Source organism: Plectropomus leopardus, chromosome 18 (assembly GCF_008729295.1).
Source record: "Plectropomus leopardus isolate mb chromosome 18, YSFRI_Pleo_2.0, whole genome shotgun sequence".
Classification (NCBI taxonomy): Eukaryota; Metazoa; Chordata; class Actinopteri; order Perciformes; family Serranidae; genus Plectropomus; species Plectropomus leopardus.
The window spans coordinates 28,838,820-28,854,841 of NC_056480.1; the positions used below are offsets into that span (position 1 = coordinate 28,838,820).

A 16,022-nucleotide genomic window follows, 5' to 3' on the forward strand; every position below is an offset into this window, starting at 1 on the left:
TAATATATTTCTTACATTTTGTGCATGTAATAAAACCACTCTCTATACTAGAGAGTATAGAGTCTATAATAATCTTGTACAAAAGTTTACCATGTCTGTGGACTGTTTGTGGAATACCTTTGTTAAATCTTAATGCTGTAATGAACAAGTAACTGCCTCATTCTCTACCTTCTTATTCTCAAGCTGAGAGGGGAAACGGCTTTTTGAGTGAGATTGCATGCCTTATGTAGCATTTTGTCATACTAATTTAACTCTTAGTTTTTTTATAGAAACCATGGGATGTGATTGTGATCAGCATGTGAAGAGATTGATTTCAGCATTGTGTATCATTTCTTTATTATACTTACTATATATGTAAACTGACTTGCTATGACTTGAATCTGTGCATTTTTCCCATTTAAGGGCTGTTATTGTGTACATTGATGTGTAATACATAAAAAAAACTCAAGGCATGGATCATACACTCAGGTCATACAATGTTATTTAGGCAAAAGATGTTATTTTTAAAGCAAAGATATTTGAGGCCAGTATGATTTCAATGCATAAAATCTAACGCATTATTCCTTTGCATGACTTCTGAAAGCATGTCAGTATGTTACATCAACCAGCGATGTCACTGAAGCCAGCAAATAGAAAACTTCACCATTTTTTATTTTTGATTTGAATGCAACAAATTAAAAAGTGTAAGAACAAGTGAAAAAAAAGTCACAAAATGATCTTTGTACAACTGAAATGAAGGCATTGCAGCTTTGTGCCGCCGGCAATAAACTTGTCAAAACCACGTTTGGAAAAAGTGGCTTTGCTCTGTGTGTGAGTTGTGCAGCATCTTAATTCACAGTTAATGTGTTATTATCACCAAGCAGCTCAGCTCACCTCAACACATCCAGCATTAGGTGTCACTCACCCTCAGGCACTCACATAGTGGCACTAACATAGTTACACATAGAGGAAACGGGCAAAGCTATGCCAGAGTGACATATGTGGCATCGGTGGTGACGCCACAGTTGTTATCCTTCATAGACATGAGGATGTAGCCGTCATTGCCCCAGTATGTGGACCAGGAGTTCTTTATCAGCCAGTACGGTTCCCCGTTCAGGGTGCCGTAACCCACTGCGAGCACAGCGTGGTCCAAATCATCTGTGGTGTTACCTGGAAACACAAGCACCATACTTCCATAATCACCAACCAGTTCACCCCAAATTAGTATCAATTTAGTATAAGTCACTTCCTCCTCACCTGGTTAAACTTTCTCCTTTATCATTTAAAAAAAAATCAGAGAAACATATCCCTCTATAAGAGCATTGTATGAACTAGTTATGTAAATGTATTAATCATATTCATGCTGCATTTGTATATTTATCAATCTTTTCTATGTTTGTGTATATTTGCTAACAATTGGTGCAAATTGAGCCCTCTCAATAAACAATCTTATAATTGTTTTTGATCAGGGTTAGGAGATATATAGTAATTGATACATTCCCTTTTTACACTGCCTATACTCCAGACTGTAATAAGTGCAAAAATAGTTTAACCTGGACTTTAAAATCAGTTAAAATATGCTACTTTATTTACTTTATGCTACTAATATGCTGCTTTATCTTTGCATCTCTTGTCTGCACTTTTGGTATTTTTAATGGTGAATTTTTTAGTTCTTAATTTTACCTTTTATATCTTATCTCTTACTCTTTCATGGCAACTCTGCAATCCTTTACCATGTTTTTTTTATTGCTCTTTAAAGCACTTTGAATTGACCTGTTGTATGAAATGTGCTATATAAATAAAGCTGCCTTGCCTTAATATTTTCTTAGGGAACCCCACTTGTCAAGCCCTTTTGAGGGATTTCTGGGTTTCCCCTGCATTTCTCCTTTTCGTAAAAATATATATAATGTTTTTAATATTAAATCAAACCCAGTTACAGAGCGAGGAAGACCATTGTGAAAAGTGTGCCCACCAGAGAGAGGGAAACTCACCACAGGCCGGTTCATAATAGACCCCATGGCTGTAGAAAACAAATGAACGATGTGAGGCGTCGATACTGACTGCTGCAGGGCCGTTTTTAAAGAGCGCCATCTTGAGGGCCTCTGCGTTTCCTGATGTCACGTTGGTGTAGCTCTGGATCTGTGCAGTGAGCTGGGAGGCGTTCACATGGCAAAATCCATTCTGTTCAGAGACGGAGGCACAACATTTAACACTGAACCCTGTAGTGGAGCAGAACTGGAAACCAGTCTGGACTTACTAGGGCTGTCAAAGTTAACTTGACACGACCAAGGTTATTTGCATTTACTGTTGATGTGAGTCGAGTTACCAGTGGAGTATGTCGAGTCTCAAATACCACTTACTGGCCAATCAAACAGCTAATGCAGAGGGCCCTCCTCCTCAACAACTCTTTCGTGACTTTGAGGCAAATTTTAAAGACCAAACACTGAAATGACCATCGATAGTCCTTATTATACTACTTTTTCACTAAAGTAGTAAAGTGGTTCGCTGCTTTTTCATTGTTATATCACAGCTTTTTTCAACATACATTATTTTTAAAAAAAATGAATTCAGACCATGATTAGAAACCAACACTGAAATATAACTTAGGGACTGTTTCTTGTTTATGGGGTGTGGGTGGTGTAAAAAGGAGGAGGTGTGTCAAATACATTTTCTAAGCACTGGGGAGGGACTGAAGGAAATGTTGTTTAGAAGCATGTTTGTTTTTTGTTCTTGTTTAAATTTGGCGTTTTTTTTCTTCAAGAATTTTTGCCTTTTCCCCCTCTACACACCAGTCAGGTTTCTCTTACAGTTTATACCCATGTCTGTGAAAACATGCTTCAACCACATCTTTCCCCCCGCAGCACAGATGACATAAAAACCACCTAAAAACTGACTGTACAGGTTATTCTGCATCAACAGTTACAGGCTTCACATATTGGAAACATCTCACCATTCCCATATAGGCTCCGTAAGTTTCTGTTGTGGCGATGCCTCTGTGTTTCATGATCCACTCGTATGCTCTCCACTCCTCCCCTCCGTCACAGCCGTTATTGCCGAAACCCCAGGAACAGTCCACCAGCATCTGCTGAGACAGGACCTGCAGGGAGCCCGTCTGACAGAGAGCAGCAAAGCTTCAGCACACTTCACACACAGTAGTAACATGTCATACTCTGCATCAATCCCACTCTCTGCAGAACAAAACAAAAAAGCACCAAAAACAAAGAGATGGTTTGAGAACAAACAGTAAGATTTATAATTAATATTTTAACAGAGTTAAATTTCAAATGAACCCAATGGATCACTTGATAAATTATGGTGTTGCACCTGGTGGGGTCATGTAAGCACCTCCAAACCAACTCTTTCTTGCTTTCATCAGTGCAGAACACCCCGCTGCAGCACGCCACACACTACCCACTGCTCAGAAGCACACTTCTTTAAGACTGTGTATTTCAAAAACATATTTAGGGCGGCTGTTGAGCGGGTTGTCCACTAATCAGAGGGCCAGCAGTTTGATTCCCGGCTCCAACAGTCCACATGTCGAAAAACTCGGAAAAAAACACTGAACCCCCAAATCTCTCCTGATGGCTGTGCTATCTGTGTGTGAGTGTGTATGAACATTTAAAAAACTGAGAAGCATGTGGCACTTTGTATTGTAGCATCAATCACCTGTACTTTGATACTAGATGATACTTGCTTTTGTGTATTTTGTTTTAATGTCTTAAAATCTGTGTTGTGTTGATGCCTTATTTTGGATTACTGACGGCCATGTCTGCTAAACAAATTAACCCTTGGGTAGTAATAAAGAAACCTTAAACCTTGGACCTGTGACAAGTAGTGTCTTAGCACTATACATGTACACGTGCAGGTCCATCCATCCATCCATCCATTTTCATCTGCTTATACAGCTCCTCCTGGGGGGCCCTGAGGTGCTCCCAGGCCAGATGAGATATATAATCCCTCCAGTGTGTTCCAGATCTGCCCCAGGGCCTCCTACCAGTTGCCTGCAACACTTCTAAAGGGAGGCGTCCAGGAGGCATCCTGATCAGATGCCCAAATCCCCTCAACTGGCCCCTTTAGATGCAAAGCAGCAATGACGCTAATTTAAGCCCCCTCCAGATACCTGAGCTCCTCACCCTAACTCTAAGGCTGAGTCTAGACACCCTTTAGAGAAAATAAATTTTAGCTGCTTGCGTCTGCCACCTATTCTTTCAGTCACTACCCAAAGCTCATGACCATAGGCAAGGGTTAGGATGCAGATGGAACAGTGAATCGAAAGCTTTGCCTTCTGGCTAAACTCCCTCTTCACCACAACAACATCCCTGCAAATGTTTTACCAAACCGCCTGTCCATCTCACACTCCATTCCAGAGTTAACCAAGAGTATCAGTGTAACTTCTTTGCAGTTAGGAGGACAGTGGAGTAACAGCTGTAACTCTGGAAAACAAAATGCAGTGTATCCTGTGTTGTTGGTAGTTGCCAGACTCTGGGGAAAATGGAAAGCAATCCAGTTGTCTTTAAAACAGCAGCACCAACAAAAATACCTCTTGGACAGGTTGGACAGAAAATCTGACAAAGTTTTCCAATTTAAACATCTTCTGGCACAAGGATAGAGAAAAAGTCAAGACAGTGTGTCGGTGAAAGAGTCAGAGAATTTGGTCGGATCAGTGGTGCACTTTCAAATCCCATAATAATCCATCCAATGTTTGGATCGTGTTGCTCGGCAACAAGGTAAAAGGAATGCCTTGAAGCTTTTCCTTGCATGGGATGGAGGCAGGGCTGGACTGACAATTACTTTGTTTTATTTCTTCGCACACAGTCCCGTCTGTCTAATGTGAGTGAAAGTGGCACAATGAGTGGTCCTGTGGAGCCGCCCCTCCTCTGAAGGGAAGGACCGGTTTCCACTCACAGGGAAGCTCAATGGAGACAAAAGAGCTGCACGGCAAATAAACAGCATCTGATGCAGATTTTTGCACATAAAGGACCATCCTTAGTTAACTCTTACACAACAGTAATACTGTATTTCTCATTGATGATTTGTAACTTTTGTTACTGAATTGGTGTTTGAATTTGTGTTATTCAGTTGAAATCTGTCACATTATTTGTACCTCACATCAAAACTGCCCTACTTTTTCACTTATAGACGTGTATTCGGTACATTATTTGTTTCTATTTAATATGATGTTTTTCTGCATAAATAACCCGTTCCCCTGCTGCTATACATATTATTATTTTAGTTATATCGTAACATGTCTTACATATTTTAAAAAGCAATGCAAATCTATCAAAACATGAACAGATGAACTGCTGAACTGAACATTTGTGGCTTCAGAGAGCATAGGAGAGTAGTCCCGTCAGCTAAAAACATTGGAATGTGGCCAGTGGCTGTGGTGCAAGCTTTCACCTTTAGAAAGAGAGCGCCCTCTACTGCTCCTGTGGTGGCAAAGCTCCAGCAGGAGCCGCAGATGGCCTGGTCCTTCACTGGGGTCACAGCACCTGCAAGAGCAGAGCTGAGGTAAGTAGAGTTATCCTCTTGTGGTTGTATGTTCCATTCAAGTTACTCAGTTTACATTCATGTCTGTGAAAACACAGCTGCTTCACACACATCTTCCCCACAGTGACACAGAAAATCTATACAATCAGCAGAGTTTCAAAGCCAAAGCCATCAAAGATCTGTGTCACTAATTCTGTATTAGAGTTGAGCCAAATATTAGACCAGGCCAGTTAACCAAATTTTTACCAGGCACCCCACATGATTCAGTAGTCAATCCTTAATGGAATGACACCGTGTCCCAACAAAAAACGAGTGTCTAACCATCAGGTGGCATTGTATAACACTGGAGTTTTTTGTCCACACTGGATTCATTAAATCTGCACCTCTGTTACTTCATGTAACTAAACATGCAGCTATCAGCTGTACTTTCGAGATCAGACTGGAGACAAAAACACTTAAAAGATGGGTGAGTGACTCACTTGTTATCTTCTTGCGTTTGTAACTTTATAAATCAGAAAACATGTTTTATATTGCGATATGAACTGAAAATTATGTACAATGTAACGGCAAATAACGTTAGCCAAGAAACAGTTTGTGTCAAATTTGCAAAAAGAAATTGACAAAAAAATATCCCCTGCGTGAGAATGGGACAGAAGGACAGACAGATGATTGGGAAATCTTCTTGACATGAGGGAATTTCTTCAAATTTGGTACAAACGTTCACTTGGACTACACGATGAATTGCTTAGATTTGGGTTTTCAAAAGGTCAAAGTATTTGAGACCTTGAGTCCAACTCATTCCTGTCAATGCAATATCTCAAGACCATCTTGAGGAAATTTTCTTTAAATTTGCCACAAACATCAACTTACTCAAAAACTTTTAGAATTTGGTGATTGAAGGTCAAAGGATTTGATGACATTTTATATCCAAAAAGTCAAAGGTCAAGTTTACGTTGACATCAAGATATTCTCCAACCACTGACATCAACAGCACAGAGGCATACAAACTAGGAGATCCTGGCAGGAAGATGCATCTTGGTTAACATTGTAGATTGTATATCCGTACCGTAAAGCCTCCAGTCAAGTGACTCAGGCACTTGTACTCCTTCATAAATCTCTGCGGGGAAGGGGAGCCCTTTGTTTGGGGTCTTTCCTCTTTTCCTTCCCCTCATGACAGCCAGCTCCGACATGGTGCGATCTGACAGAGAGTTGAGGGCAAGCGAGAAGGACAGCCCTGCTCTGTTCTTGGAGTGAATGTACCTACAGTAACACAGAAACATTCATCAGATATACAGTATATCAGAGCTGGACTCCTGTTATTCATGACTATGTGCTTTAAGAAAATATTTGTATTGCTGCAGTGTGACAACTTATCAATATTTCATGTTCCTCTCACCGGAGGTTATGAACAAAAGAATGCTGCCTTTTCTCATGCTCTCTTTCATCGCTGTACTGACGCTGGAACTTTTTCTTGAAATGCTCAAATATGCTCTGTGAGTGGCCTGATGCTGAGGTGTGGATGAGATCTTTCATTGGATTGGCCAGCATGTGGTGCTCTACTCCTGGACCAGGAAACCCCCCACAGCTCATCCCTACAGGGGAAAACACACAAAACAGAAAATACTTTGTTTTTCCTTTCCTACATTGCTTTTGTTATTGTTAGAACTATTATTATTATTGCTGATACTATTGTCTTCACCTGAAGGTGTGTAAATATGTTTGCATATATTTAAGTACATATATGTATATGTGTGTAGTATAATCAGAACATTACTGATACTTTTATTTTTACTATAACTATTTTTACTATCACTTGGGTTATTTAATTTTCCTCATTCTATATGGGTGTAAAGAGCTAATGGGAATGGTGTGTGGGTAGGTGGGTGTATGAGAGCCTTAACTGTATGTATGTATGTATGTATGTATGTATGTATGTATGTATGTATGTATGTATGACTGTTGTATTGTATTGTGTATTATTTATGTTGGACCCTCTTCTAAAAAGACATTGTTCATCTCAAGGGGCTATCCAGTAATTAAGTTTGTTAATGTCAAGAATCAAGTTGAAAACTATTTTGTGAATAAAGCTGACACGTGGAGAGAAAAACTGAAATGTGGAGGGTCTGGGTATGATGAGATAATTTGTAATTCAATTGCCATTTAAAAACCAAACAAACCAAAACACCACATGGATTACCATAAAAGTGAACCATAATGAAAGTATGGGATCTGTACAATGTTAGAAGATATTAAGGCTACACGAATAAATCCCACTACTTGCATGTTTACCGTTGCTATAGCAACAAGTGCAGCCTAATGTTAGTGTTAATTAGTTTATAAGATTGTTCTTTCGGGTTGGTTAATGTCATCTAAGCACTCGTACATGCTTTTAGCAGTGAAGTTATTGTGTTTATATTATATTTATATTTTATATTGTTGTTATTGTTGTATATAAATTATTGTGCTTTGTTACACTGCTTGAGTAAATGAGAGCTGTCAGTACTGTAGGCTGGTGGAAACAACCATCATATATGCTAATGTAATCTCTAAATAACATGGTCAGACCATAGTCAGTGTGTTCTGAGATTAATGCTGGCAGCTCTTCGGGTATTTCGGCTTACATTTTTCTAATTGTGACAGTGTAACTTGTGACAGCACAATGACTTAAGCTGGGCATACACAGTACAATTTTAGAAACGTTAACTCCAACTCATACTGTATAAGTGAATCATCTGTGAGGTAAAGCCAAGGCTCAGCATTCATGTGCTCACACTGTACAGTCTGATTGTCAAGCCTCCACCTGAGAGCTCACACTGTACCTGTAAAAATGGACCGTCCTGGCTATTGACAACTGTCAATAAAGATTAGTTTGAAAATGTTGAGGCAGTTATTAGCAACAATGTTAACAAGGCAGAAGCGTACTGCCTTGATAATCTGTGCAGTCCTGTGTGGCAAAACCTCCAAGACAAAGAGGCATGGGCACATTTGGACTCTCAGATGGTTTGGAGGACATGGACAGTATGGCCTGTCCATTTTGCAGAGAGAACTCGAGGTAAACTAGCTACTTTTACTGTTAACTTGATAGTTAACCATATGCTAATGTTCCAGCCATAAATTGCACTTCCTATGTCATGACTACTTGTCGCTAACATTAGTTTTAATCAGGGGATGTCCAGCATTGTGTTGCCATGGTGTTTTTAGATGCTCTGTTTGTCACTTTGTGCAGGTCAAGTGAGAAAAAGGCACTGACACTGAGGAACTGAATCATGGCCTTGCTTAAAAAGTGCGAGAGCCTGCATTGGCCGACCAAAATGTCTGACATGTCAGAAAGTTATCTGACCGTCCGACGGCTGTTCAGGAGCAGATGATCGGTCCTAACCACCCCCTGAAAACTGCACGTCAAATGACGCCAAACGCAACTGAAATTCGGCCCAACTTCAAAATGAGTCGTGTGGCTGAAAAATCAGGCCCAAAACAGGCTAACATCGTACAGTGTATACTTGGCTTTAGGTGCCGAGAGTCACCACAGTACTTCAGCAGCAGTAAACATTCAGGTAGCGGTCTGAGGGAAGGTAAACAGAGTGTGATCAAACTTAAAGCCTAGTGAACATGGATAAGATGGGCTTCACTGAAGACAGAATGAGAAACAACTATACTACATAAAAACACTCTTCTGCAGAGCACAAACCTTCAGGCAGCAAGAAGACTTTAGGATCCACATGAGTGCTGAACTCTTTGTAGTCCACCAAGTATTTGTCATAATGTGAGCCCAGCAGCGTGTTGTATCCCATCATCTCATAGTGGAGGGGTGTGGCAGGCTCGTCCTTGGCATCAACACCTCTCTCTGAGTGGGTCACCCACAGTGTGTACGTGTTCTTCTTGTAGCCCACAGTGGTCACATTTTGCCAGACTTCACACAGGGAACCTCCATAGTACTCCATCCTCAGGAACTGTGGGGGAGGGTTGACATTAAGCACCCAGACAGAAACTGTGAGAGCATTTTGCCGACATTGAACACATTTGTTGCTTAGTATCACGACAAGCGTGCACTGGTGCAGAGCATGGAGACTACAGCAAACAGACAATCAACTTCTATGTCACTCGTTAAGACTGCAGAGGAAATCAGACTGTCTCAATGTCAGGGAGTGTTACACGAGGTTCTGTGACAGCTGAAATGCAAATCCACCACTGGAATAACCACCACGCTGTTGTACGCCTCCCTGCACCAATCGTGCTGCACTTACATTTTACATCCATGACCTCTGATGAGAGATCTATTTAGGATCCTAAGCACTGCCAGCAGGAAAGCCATGATTTATGATACGACTGGTCGCACTGATGGAACATAATTTTGTATAATATTTGAGATTATATGTTAATATATATAATATGTCTGGGAGAGAACAGGGTGGGGCGGCTGTGTCTGGATTGTGGATCATGGTTGCACGACGCCAACTACTACTGCCATTATTATTAGTCATGCCTCCACTATCATTATGCACATGACTGTTATCGCCACATACATAAACTACAATATTTATTAATATTTATGTCTATTACTATTGTTTCATGTTATGTTATTGTTACCATTATTGTTGCTCTCCTTCCTTTTCTCTCTGTCATCTAGTGTAATTTTATTGTTCTTTACAACATCTATTGCATGTCTGTCCGTCCTGGAAGAGGGATCCCTCCTCAGTCACTCTGAGCCTCTCGGCCTACAAATACATGACAAACATTATATCATAGTCCTGCAGAACTCTGGCAGGAAGCTCAGGATCTGAATAATTAATATCTCCATGTGCACCTGATTAAAATGAAGGCTGTGCCCTTTTTTTCTTAACTGTTGCCATGGTGAATTGTAGTATCAGAGCTCCATCGATGATGGCTTTTTTCATTCACAGTGCACGAGCTTAACTCAGAGTGACCTTACTCAGAGTTGACTGAACAAACTCTGATCAGCTGTTCTGGAACTGAAAACTATGAGTTTTACATCTCAGAGTTCATCAGATCACAGCTCAGGGTTAGATTAGTTTGTTAAACCTTTAATACCTATATCGACATCAATTTTCTTCACTGGCATTTTAACTCTGAAAAAAGTGAAAATTGATTTGATTTCTTTCAAAAACATTAAAAAAAAAAATTAATGAGCATCTTGGCAAGTAGAGTCCCACAAGGGGGGGGGGGGGGGGGGGGGGGGGTGTACAAAAAAACCCTATATTTATAATTCTCTAAACATATGTTTAAAATAAGGTTATTTAAAAAAGAACAAAAATATTAATTTTAGCTCTTTGAGTTTATTTTATGAGGGATTCTTTTCCTTGTTTTTCTTAGCTCATTTTCAGGTTATACACAAACACACATATATATATATATATATATATATATATATATATATATATATACACATACACATATATACACACACACACACATACACACATACACACACACATATATATATATATATATATATATATATATATATACATATATATATATATATATTTTTTTTTTTTTTTATTTTTTTTTTACTAATTTCTAGCTTTTTGTGCTATTTCTTGTCAAGTTTCTTGTCACCCTCCCATGGTTTAGTAAGAAATCAAGACAATTTGCTCAGATATCAAAGACTGACAGTCTTCAAGATTGCTTATGGTAATAAGACAGATAAGAAATCACTCTAATAACTGCACTTTGGTGTTTGCTGTATTGCTCAGGGTGTTTTGCTCTCACAGACCTGGAAGCCCTGCACATCAGGCAGCGACGCCTGTGCTGTGACCGCTTCATCCTTTGTTCCATTGGCCTGGAAACACTTCATCACATTCAGCTCCTTCTCTGTGGTCTCAGGAGTGATTTTATAGGCAACGCCCCACTGCTGCTCCATCCCCAGCTGGAAGGTGGACACCTGGCCTGTTGATCATCAATGGAGTCAGTTTAGGACATTTTCCAAACCAGACCCTGTGCTCCTTTGCCTGCCTACTCAGAGGGTTCGACACATTGACTTCTAACCCAAACCAACATGCAGGGAGAGGAATGCTGACTTACTGATCACATGCAACGCTGTCTTATGCTCATCATGGAAGATGCTCCATATAAAAATAGTGCAACTTTCCTTACAAAAATAAACTACTTAAACTAAGACATAGACTTAAAGGGAAACACCACCTAAATGAATAATACCAATATGTAATTTCTATGGTCGAGGAAAGTTCAGTCAATATCTGTGAACATGAGCTCCTCTCTCCAGAAACCTACTTCAATCACATATAAAGTCTGGAGCTGCTCCATAGACAACATCCAACAACATCTTAAATGTTATATTGTATTTAGGATCAAATAAACACTTCTCCAGTCTATCAAAAAGTGTGTGTTCAGTTTATTTTTAAGTGTAGACTGTGAAATTGTTAAAGTTGAGACAGCACCTGCTCCTGCTGCAGAGAGGGACGTTTGTCAGAAAACTCGCTGCTGTATTTACACCCCAAACCTTCATGAAGGGTGCTTCAAACAGCTTTCACAGCTCACTACAAGCAGACTTACACTCATCACTGCGCTTGCCTCCCTTAGTGATTAGAGATAGGGACTGTTTGTTAGTCATGGGGGTGGGGAGGGTGCTGCAAAACGGGTCAGGCATTAAAAAAAAAATATTAGCACTGAAGAGCAAGCTGTGTTTTTAATTTTGGCTTAGGTGAGGGGCATACAACTTGAAAAGATAGCAGTTGATACTTATTTTAAACAAAAAAAAGACAACAACAACATGAAACCACAGATGGAGGCAGCGGTAGAGCAGCAGTTCTGCTGTTCAGTGGAGTAAAGTGACTTTTTCTTTCAGGAGAGTCTGGTGTTTTTGATAGAATGGCTTCAAATCCTTGTCAGTAAGGCTGTGTTTTGCAGTGGCTTGAAACTGATTAATGAATGCAGAGCTTGCTCAGCACAGTTTGACTAGATGGACTTGATGCAGCATTTTTCTACCACAAAGTTATTGTAAATAAACAGTTTTGATTGTGATTCCATCTATACTGTAAAAGTAACGTTGCAAATAACTGAAAGAGGACCTATCTCCACCTTCCATGGTGGAGTCAGACATATTTCCGTCAAAAAAATGGATTCTCCCCTACTGCTTTTACACTTGTACAATTAAATGGCCTTGCCGAGCAATGACCATTGCTTGACTAAAATGTGCATGGAAACATACTGACTCTGTGATGCAGTTTGTAGGATCCAGTTCAGGAAGTGCCCTAACTCTCCTGTGATTTAAGGTACAAGTGAGCTGAAAGCAACAGAAAGACAGGATGTATAAAAATAAAATATTTAAAAGGGACCAGAAATACATAATTCTGCTGTTGTGACAAGTTTCTTATCCATTTGATATTATGACTTCCACTTACCACTGTCACTGAGAAACTTCAATTCTGACATTTGACTTCTTCAGGATGAAAAGGATACAAGAGACAACGCTTATAAAAACGATCCTCAACAAAAGAGAGGGAGAAGTATAGGCTCAAAGTCATATGAGAGTGTAAGATGAGCCAACAGAAAAAAAATTGCTCACTCACTCTGTTTCCACTTCTTTGTTAATGCACTGAGTGCTTCATGTTCTGCTCTGCTCTGCTCACACAGAGTCTGACACAACATGTTCTCAGTTTCACATCACTAATCCAGCCGAGCAGTAAAAAACACACACTCAGCCACGGGTCAGGAGCTTTCTTACCATGGTAGTAGTCTATTCGGCTGGACTTTGCTGCTAGATCAAACCAGGCCTCAAATGGCTCCTTGATCTCAGCATAGGGCAGAGAGATCACTCCTGCAAGGGAGATGTGAAACAGTTTTGTAATGAGGCTAAACTCTAAGGGGGCGATGTGTAAACTAATGTTGAACAGCTTACCTTTGACATGATAGCTGTCTCCAAAGTTTGGAGGGGAAGGGACTGCTTTCCCCTCTGCAGCTGAAAACAAACAAGAAGTGTTACAATAAAAACTACATTTTCAGTGGTGTCATTGTACATATCCATGTACTTTTCTGAAACAAACAGGAATGTTAGTTGGAATAAGGCTGAGGGTGCTTGAGCACCTGCCCCTTTGCCTCTCCATGCTCAAAATGCCCTTCTATCAAGCCATTAAAAAGAATTTGTTTTGTTTTTTGTTTTAAAATTCTTATTTAGTGCTGTGCAGTGAATAATAATTAATCATAGCCACATGTCGTCCATATGTGCCCATTTGTTTTACAAATTTTGCCGGTTTTAATACTCCTGAAGAAAAGCAGCCCTTTTATCTTACCCTCTCATCCCCTCTGCTCCCCACTCCTGCTGGCTTAGAATGACCTGTGATGTCTAAGTCATATCATTTAAAAAAATAAATAAAAAAGAAAATACATTCAAATAAATAAGTAAAAAACCACAGACAAAAGTATGACAAAAAGATGAATGTTAAAAAAAAATTGATCTCAAAATTGATCTTATCCAAATAATAATAGCAATACCTTTTTTTTTTTTTTAAAGATGAATACATATAACTCTAATTGTCATCTAAAAAATTATCTTGGTGTGGGTGCTTCGAGCTGCAAAACAGGATGATGAAAGACACAAATCTTCTCACATTTGATATACAGGTAAAATTACACTATACTGCACATTACATGAAATCCAGTTATAAGCTTAAGTTATTCTGCTGTATTTTTTTTAAATTAAGAAAAAGAAAGCACCAAAATCAAAGAATATATATTTATTTATTTTTATTAATTTCTTAATTAATTTATTTACAGGGGGCACAAACAAGCAAAACTATTGAAATTGTAAAGACACTTATTTTTGGGGTTTTTTTTTTTTTGCCATTATTAACAGGACAGCTTAAGCGTGAAATGGGGGGGGGGGGGGGGCGCAAATCAGCAAAGGCCCACGGCCAGAATCGACACAGCCTCTGTATATTGCAGAAATGAATAATGGGGGGCGCCCAGTAGCTCAGTTGGTAAAGCGGGTGCCCCCCAATAGTCATTTCTACAATACTGTCACAACAATGAGGGAATTTGATGAAAAAAAAGTTAAAAAATATTTCGATTCTGTCTTCCACTTCTAGCATTAATGAAGTGCTTTTGAGGAGATTTAGACATCAAGACATAATATATAGAGATGTAGCCTTAAAATATTGCAATTTTCAGCCCATATTGCCCAGCAGTAATTTGAACTATCAATACCAAATTCTTAAAATGTTATATGAAACTTTTAAGTGATTGCTGTTGAGGATGACCCTGACTATGCCCAAGTATCATGCGATTTCTCACAAAGGGAATGTCAGCTCAAATGACTACACAGTCATACTTTTATTATGTTTATTTTTCATGATCTCCCTCCATGATAGAATGTGATGCAGTTTGGTTTATGGTTCCCTATCAAATTTTGTTGAATAAAGGTGGCTATAATTCAGCAAGTTATTCTGTAAATTAAATTAAAGTTGTAAAATCCGAGAGCCCCTTTTAAAATGAAAGCACCTGGCCCTGTAAAGGTCCCTGCACGGCCCTGGTTGGAATACTGATAGCTGTCTTTGGACATGTGCTCTGGCTGTGTGTCCTTATCACTTACAAAGCAAGTCAAAGCAAATATTAGCCAGAAAAATTTGGTACTTCAGTCAATGTTGAATTCTTTCGGTTTTAACAATAAACTGACGTCTTTTAAGGGTCAGTTTTTGGGGAAATTTTACGACTCAGCAACTCACCCGAGTTCCACATTTGTTCAAACATATTAGCTTTCAGGCTTTTATACTGGCACTGAACGCCTAAAGTAAATCTGTAGACAAACAACCCATAGTTTCATCAAAGTGTAGCATGGTGTGTTGCAAATATGCCGAATCTAAGACGACTTCATGCGGTGTCATCTGCTATCATGAAGCATGTTTTCAGATCCACACAGCCGTCCTGATAAGTAGGTCTACTCTAAATTGAAAAATTGTTTGCCTTAAGTTTGGTTTGACACCTTGTGTGTTTATCAGCACTCAACGGAGACGGAACCAGACACTTTTTCGGTATTTGAATTTATTTATGATAATAGTATTGATATGTATCTGTCACTGCTGTAGTGAAGTGCTTAATTCTGAAATTATTTTTTAGCAACGTAAGCGATTAGTTATAAAAAGCATCCACAACACTAACCGCTAGCTTCTTTCATAGCATGTATCTTAGCTAACGCTAGCTAACTGCAAACACAAAGTGGCGCATTAAATACAGTCTCTTACCCATGACAGTCCACAGAAGAACCGCTGCGAGGAACCAACGCATTGTTCGAGCAGAAGACAAGAGACAAGGCAGTCAGACTAAGTTAAAACTAAAACACATGACTCTGCAATCTACTGCTGCCCAAAAACACTTATTAAATAACTAGCCGCAAAAACGGACATTGTCTCTAAACCAATCACAGTGTGGTGCGGAGGAGTGTCCTCCAATGAGAGACGAGAGGCGGGATTTATTTGTGAATCATGTGATTTGTGTCATATGACTAAATAACCTTTAGGGAGAAGCTTGTACTGTGCAAACTATGGATGTATTGGTGCCAACAGCTGCCAGCGTATGAT

At 39.5% G+C, this 16,022-nt stretch overlaps 1 protein-coding gene across 1 annotated transcript; it reads right to left on the reverse strand.

Annotated features, from left to right (window-relative positions):
- Positions 1–319: 319 nt before the first annotated feature.
- On the reverse strand, positions 320–15,807 carry zgc:110239 (uncharacterized protein LOC550326 homolog). The gene is made up of 11 exons (XM_042506636.1): positions 15,687–15,807; positions 13,349–13,408; positions 13,175–13,267; positions 11,204–11,376; positions 9,158–9,419; positions 6,866–7,061; positions 6,536–6,729; positions 5,380–5,471; positions 2,930–3,091; positions 1,971–2,160; positions 320–1,149 (listed from the first exon to the last, which is right to left on the reverse strand). Exons 1-11 carry the CDS (start codon positions 15,727–15,729, stop codon positions 962–964), a joined length of 1,653 nt encoding a protein of 550 aa, XP_042362570.1. The 5' UTR covers positions 15,730–15,807; the 3' UTR covers positions 320–961.
- Between the last annotated feature and the right edge of the window lie 215 nt (positions 15,808–16,022).

Bases quoted from the DNA above. Each gene is read 5' to 3' on its own strand.
- zgc:110239 (XM_042506636.1), bottom strand. From the start codon at position 15,729: ATGCGTTGGTTCCTCGCAGCGGTTCTTCTGTGGACTGTCATGG. The intron at 9,420-11,203 runs GTCTGTGAGAGC...CCTCCCCCACAG, and splicing joins CTGATGTGCAGGGCTTCCAG to TTCCTGAGGATGGAGTACTA. The intron at 5,472-6,535 runs GTACGGATATAC...CTGCTCTTGCAG, and splicing joins ACTTGACTGGAGGCTTTACG to GTGCTGTGACCCCAGTGAAG.